Raw genomic sequence first — 5,555 nt, 5'->3', positions numbered from 1 at the left:
AGTAGAGATTTCACCGGCTGATCTCAATAACCAAACAAAACTTATTATATTAAATTTATATGTTAACACAACTCGTGTAAAATGATTTTAGTTCAATACATCTTTTGATTGATTTTGGTTACTTATTTCATCTATTTTTAATTTTGTACATTGATTAAGTGTTATGTATATTCTGGCCAAGAGTATATATTTTGTAGCATTGTGCTTCCACCACGCAAATATTTTTAAAACTCTGATTTTTTAAAAATATTTTTAATTGGAAAATTTTTAAGAAGGTCTATTCACCCCCTTCTATACCGTTATACTCTCATATTCACGTTCAACATGCCAAACCCTTTTGCGATGGTGTTGACGGTGGCATCTACATCTCGTTCCGCCTTCTTGCTAGAGAAAGTGACTTAGGTAGTTGGCGTATGTTAATGAGTGTGGCCCAGATTAGTTTTATTTGGCCCTACAGCGGACACAAATGGTATTGCTAAAAAAGTATATTGAAAGTAGCCTTGTATTTGTAGGACATTAAGTGGTGTTTTAGGGGTAACTTGTTGTGTTTAGGGTTAGCTAATGCAAAATGGTGACAAGCTCTATGTATACCTTTTTGGGAGAAAGCTTGAATTCTCCTTGACCTTAAGGAAAGACATATAGTGCTCTCAAAATTTCTTAGGGCATGAGCCTTTAGAATAAAGGAACAGTTATTCCCACTTTTCCTCTTAAACGTAGAGTGTATTTCCACCATTTCGCCTATATTCCTCTGAATATGACTTTTCTCCTTGGCTTACTCCTTCTGCTTATTTGAGTGGGGACACATCATTATACACGTTCATCATACAGGTGGATAACGAAATCGTTTTCGGTGGTCCTAGCTCAATATAGACACCTCATGTATACCCTAGAGTGGTATGTTGTGCTACTGAGATACTAGCCCGACCTTCCTTCACACCACCTATGGTGATATTGCGGTATTTGCCAAGTGCCAATGGGTTTGGTTTGTCTTGCCCCTTTATGGACTATCTTCCTATAAGCCCAATAAAATCATCCAAATACAATCTTAATGGACGCGTCATCCATTTAAAAAGAAAAAAAAATAAAATATGATATTTGAATTTAAATTAGAATGACTAGATAGTAATTAATTATTATAAAAATTAATTATTATAATTAAGCTAAACAAAAATTTATGTTGTCAAGAGATTAGTATAAAACTCTTGGACACTAAATGCCGTCATGCCGATAATATGAAGAAATAAAAACTATAAACTAAAATAGTTGCATCTAACAATATTATTGTAATTTTTAGCATCTGATTTGAATTTCCAGAATATACTTATAAATATGGAGTCCAAAAATCCTTAACCTAGTTTGAAATATTATTTTGATTATGCATAAGGTGGCCAAATTAAAATCACATATATGTATCAGTTACAAGTCTTTTTTCAATTAAGAAAAATGGATATACCATGTCTATACAAACCAGAGACTAACTTTACAGGAAAGGCCTTACTGAGAACAATGCAAGAATCATCTTATTCTGCTTCACAATCTCTCAAAATATCTTTCAATAAATACAAAATATGAATAACCCAAATCCAAAAATACAAACAATTATTTGGAACCATTCATAAATGCCCTTGAAACTAGCTGCACAGTCAAATGTGGACACCTATGCACAAAAGCTTCAAATTTAGGAGAAGAAACCATAAACTCAATATTCTTAACTAAGAAATTAAAAGCTGTCTCCTTCAAATTTTGGTTTGAACAACTATCAGCAACCTCTAGTGTCTCAAATGCATTACAAGTGCTTAGTGAGTTAAGCAAGAATCTTTCACAGTATTTCAACAAATGTGGAATAATGTACTTATCAGCTGCTTGGGACAAAGCATACACATGTTTCTCCAATTTTTCCAAAGGCAGTGTTCCACTGTAGAGAAATTCTAATAGAGATTCTAGCTCTTCATGGTTTAAATCAGGTATAGTTATTGTGTTGCAAGTTGGTGCAGCTTTACATTCATCACACTCTAGCATGTTCTTGAAAATTTCTGATCTTGCAGCCTACAATGTAATAATAAAAATTTAGAAGACATACACGAAGTGGTTATAACCACTATAAACTCACACACATAACTGTGAGATTCTGGGGTCAAACTCTGGTGTTGACGTCTAACCTAACAATATCGGTTTTTGACTGATGTTGACATTCATAAGTTATCGGAAATATTTAGTAGGAAAAACTATAAAAACTCACCAAAACGGATTTATGTGCAGGAATAGGTGGACCATGATTGCCTGGACTAATCAATATATCTGTATGAATTTGTTCTTTGAATGCAGCAAGAAAGCCTCTGAGAAAAACCAAATCTTGTTTTTGTTGATTAAACTGTTCTATTTGCTCTGAACACAATCTTATGCAATCATCAAGTGTCTGCAGAGAAAAAAAAATAATCTTGTTCATAAGTTCATAACCTCTTTTTGACTATATATATATACTTGTTTATACACAATATTTCAAATGAAACATATGAATTATGAAGAGAATTATAGCTTGCCTTACTCGAATTTCGCCACGAAACCGGAGAATCAACTGGACTAGTGATTGTTTTTGCTTTCTCACTTTCAAAACCGTTCATCATGTTGATTATGGTCCTAACTCCTTCATAGCATGCTCCACATATTGTATTCCTTGGAGGCCTTAATATTAATGGCATAGTTGTGCACACACAACAATCCATTTTTTCTTCTTAGAATTTTCCTCCTCTTTCTTAAATTACACACAAAAAAAGAGGGAAATAAAAGAGATAGCATATACACATTTTCTGAACTATATATATAGTTGTCATCTACCTTTTATAATTTATATAATATTAATGTTCTTTGGACCTTTTATAAGAAATGATTCAAGTCTTAAGTTCAATTAATTTAATAAGTGTGCATCATTATTAAGACATTATCCTTCATAATTGAAAGATAATAGTAGGCTGGATTGTAACCACATAACAATGTAGATGTCCAATCTAATCATTATTATTTTTTATTTTATGGAAAAATAATAGAGGAAAGTGAAATTGAAAATGAGATTGGTAAATTAGGAAGTGATTTGGTAGGCTATCTTTTTAGAGTAGTAGTTAGAAAAATAGTTAACAAAAAGAATCAAGCAGTTAGGAAGAAGAAGACTTTCCAACCATACAATATCAAAAATGAGGAAAGCAAATTCCTTATCTTGTAAGTTGTAACCACTTTTGTAGTTATCAATATGATTCCATTCCTATAGTTCCTGGAAAGATGTAACCACTATTAATTTATTAATTTATTAAGATTAATTTAATACTATAAACAGTTGTAATCGTGTGTTTAAGGCCAGGCTGGATTGTTAATGGTTCAAGTTGCAATGGCATTTTATGACATGATTAGCCGACCAATCATGCTCACTTGTTATTTGGTAATGACCCTCTGAATATAAGTACTTAAGATAAAGAGTAATGTTTTTCTTACCCCAAATACTTACACCAATACTTACATTAAATACTGTTCACCGTATTTATACAAATACGGTGAACAGTATTTTTTAAAATAAAATAATAATATTTATTTTTTATTTTTAAAATTACGGACGACACTGTTCATGTACGGACGTGCATTAACCAACTTCATTACTGCATTAACCAAGTTTTTACACTACATTAACCAAATTTGATGACTGTTAAAAATTATTTTTAATACCTGGATGTTGCATTAACCAACTTCATTACTGCATTAACCAAGTTTTTACACTGCATTAACCAAGTTTGGTGACTGCTAAAAATTATTTTTAATACCTGGATGTTGCATTAACCAACTTCATTACTACATTAACCAAGTTTTTATACTGCATTAACCAAATTTGAGCAATGCTATTCTTACACCCATGAACAGTACTTTACAGTAGTCATCAAATTTGGTTAATGCAATGTAAAAACTTGGTTAATGCAGTAATGAAGTTGGTTAATGCAATATTCAGGTATTAAAAATAATTTTTAGCAGTGTAAAAACTTGGTTAATGCAGTGTAAAAACTTGGTTAATGCAGTAATGAAGTTGGTTAATGCACGTCCGTACATGAACAGTGTCGTCCTTAATTTTAAAAATAAAAATAAAAATTATTATTTTATTTTAAAAAACACTGTTCACCGTATAAATACGGTGAACAGTGTTTGGTGTAAGTATTGTTGTAAGTGTTGGGTGTAAGAATAGCATTACTCTTAGATAAATGCAATTTAATGGATACAATTATATACCCAAGGTATTTGAATGGAATGACATAAACTACAATATTGAATAATTAAAGAGTTCCAAAGTTTCGATGTGAAACTCCGGAGATTTACTGTCGAAGAACTTTGGTAAGGGTGATGGATTATCATAGCTTTTCGGTTTCTAATTTTTTTCTCCCCCTGTACTGTGCATTGTCGATGCCTTTTATAGGATGGGCAAAAGGTTTAAAATTAATGGAAAATTAGGTCACAAACAAAAAGCTTTGCCACCGGTACCACCAGCATCAATGTTCTCTTTTCCTGTGAGTCAAGGGAATAGTGCTAGCAATGATCTGATAATGAGTATGGAGCCTGAAAGTGTTCAAGAGAAAAAAATCAACATCAGCTCTTTCTTTTCCATTGAGTCAAGGGAATAACACCAGTAATGACCCAATCCTGCATATGGTGCACGCTCGTGTTCAAGGGAATAATCAGGCATAGGAATCTCGTACAAAAACATGGTCATTAGAGAGAATATGGATTCTATGTATGAGAATGAAGATACCGATACCGATTTGGAAGTGGAAGAGAGCATAAGGTCAGTTTGGAAGGAATGAACGTGAAGGAAGGCATGGATGATGGATATGAATGTCCACAGTTCGTGTTGTCAGCTTGGGAAGAAAAGAGAACACATAGGCCATGGAGGCGTGGAGTGATCGTGAAGCTTTTGGGAGGAAAATCGGGTATAAGGCGCTTGAAACAAGTTTGAAATAAATGTGGGCGAGGAAGGGTATCATTAACATTATTGACTTAAACAATGACTATTACTTGGTATCTTTTACTCATGATGATGATAAGAACGTTGCTTTATCGGATGGACCATGGTTTATTTATGACCATTATCTGACTGTGAAGGATTGGAGTCATAACTTTCATCCTGAAAGTGATTCCATTGATAGTGTTGCAGTTTGGATTTGAATATTAGGGCTGCCTATTGAATAATATGATCCAAAAGTGCTACGCTTCATTGGGAATAGAGTGGGAAGGGCTATGAAAGTTGATAAAACTACGAAGCAGCAGGAAGAGGGAAGTATGCACGAATTTGTGTGGAGGTGAACCTTTACAAACCGCTTCTAGCTATGTTCACAATCAAAGGGAGGAAGTATAAGATTGAATATGAGGGATTACATCTTTTATGTGTTAAATGTGGAAAGTTTGGTCACTATAAAGATGGTTGTCCTATACAAGTTATAGGAAAGGATGTGCAAGCTAACATTGGAAATCAACAGAGATAGATGGTGGAGAAGAATGTGATTGAAATGGTGACAAAATAAGGGGTG

The 5,555-nt window shown here is 33.2% G+C and overlaps 1 protein-coding gene across 1 annotated transcript; it reads right to left on the bottom strand.

Annotated features, from left to right (window-relative positions):
* Positions 1-1,365: 1,365 nt before the first annotated feature.
* LOC131638042 (BTB/POZ domain-containing protein At3g56230-like) lies at positions 1,366-2,908 on the bottom strand. The gene is made up of 3 exons (XM_058908603.1): positions 2,541-2,908; positions 2,240-2,416; positions 1,366-2,046 (listed from the first exon to the last, which is right to left on the bottom strand). Exons 1-3 carry the CDS (start codon positions 2,721-2,723, stop codon positions 1,600-1,602), a joined length of 807 nt encoding a protein of 268 aa, XP_058764586.1. The 5' UTR covers positions 2,724-2,908; the 3' UTR covers positions 1,366-1,599.
* Between the last annotated feature and the right edge of the window lie 2,647 nt (positions 2,909-5,555).

The sequence above is a fragment of the Vicia villosa genome, unplaced genomic scaffold (genome assembly GCF_029867415.1).
Source record: "Vicia villosa cultivar HV-30 ecotype Madison, WI unplaced genomic scaffold, Vvil1.0 ctg.002149F_1_1, whole genome shotgun sequence".
Lineage (NCBI taxonomy): Eukaryota > Viridiplantae > Streptophyta > Magnoliopsida > Fabales > Fabaceae > Vicia > Vicia villosa.
This window is presented reverse-complemented; position numbering and strand designations above follow the sequence as displayed.

What these genes read in the sequence shown, in the direction of transcription:
- LOC131638042 (XM_058908603.1), bottom strand. Translation starts at nt 2,723, where the DNA reads ATGGATTGTTGTGTGTGCACAACTATGCCATTAATATTAAGGCCTCCA. An exon ending in CGTGGCGAAATTCGAGTAAG is followed by an intron (nt 2,417 to 2,540) that starts GCAAGCTATAAT and finishes TTTTCTCTGCAG; the next exon opens with ACACTTGATGATTGCATAAG. An exon ending in CTGCACATAAATCCGTTTTG is followed by an intron (nt 2,047 to 2,239) that starts GTGAGTTTTTAT and finishes ATTACATTGTAG; the next exon opens with GCTGCAAGATCAGAAATTTT.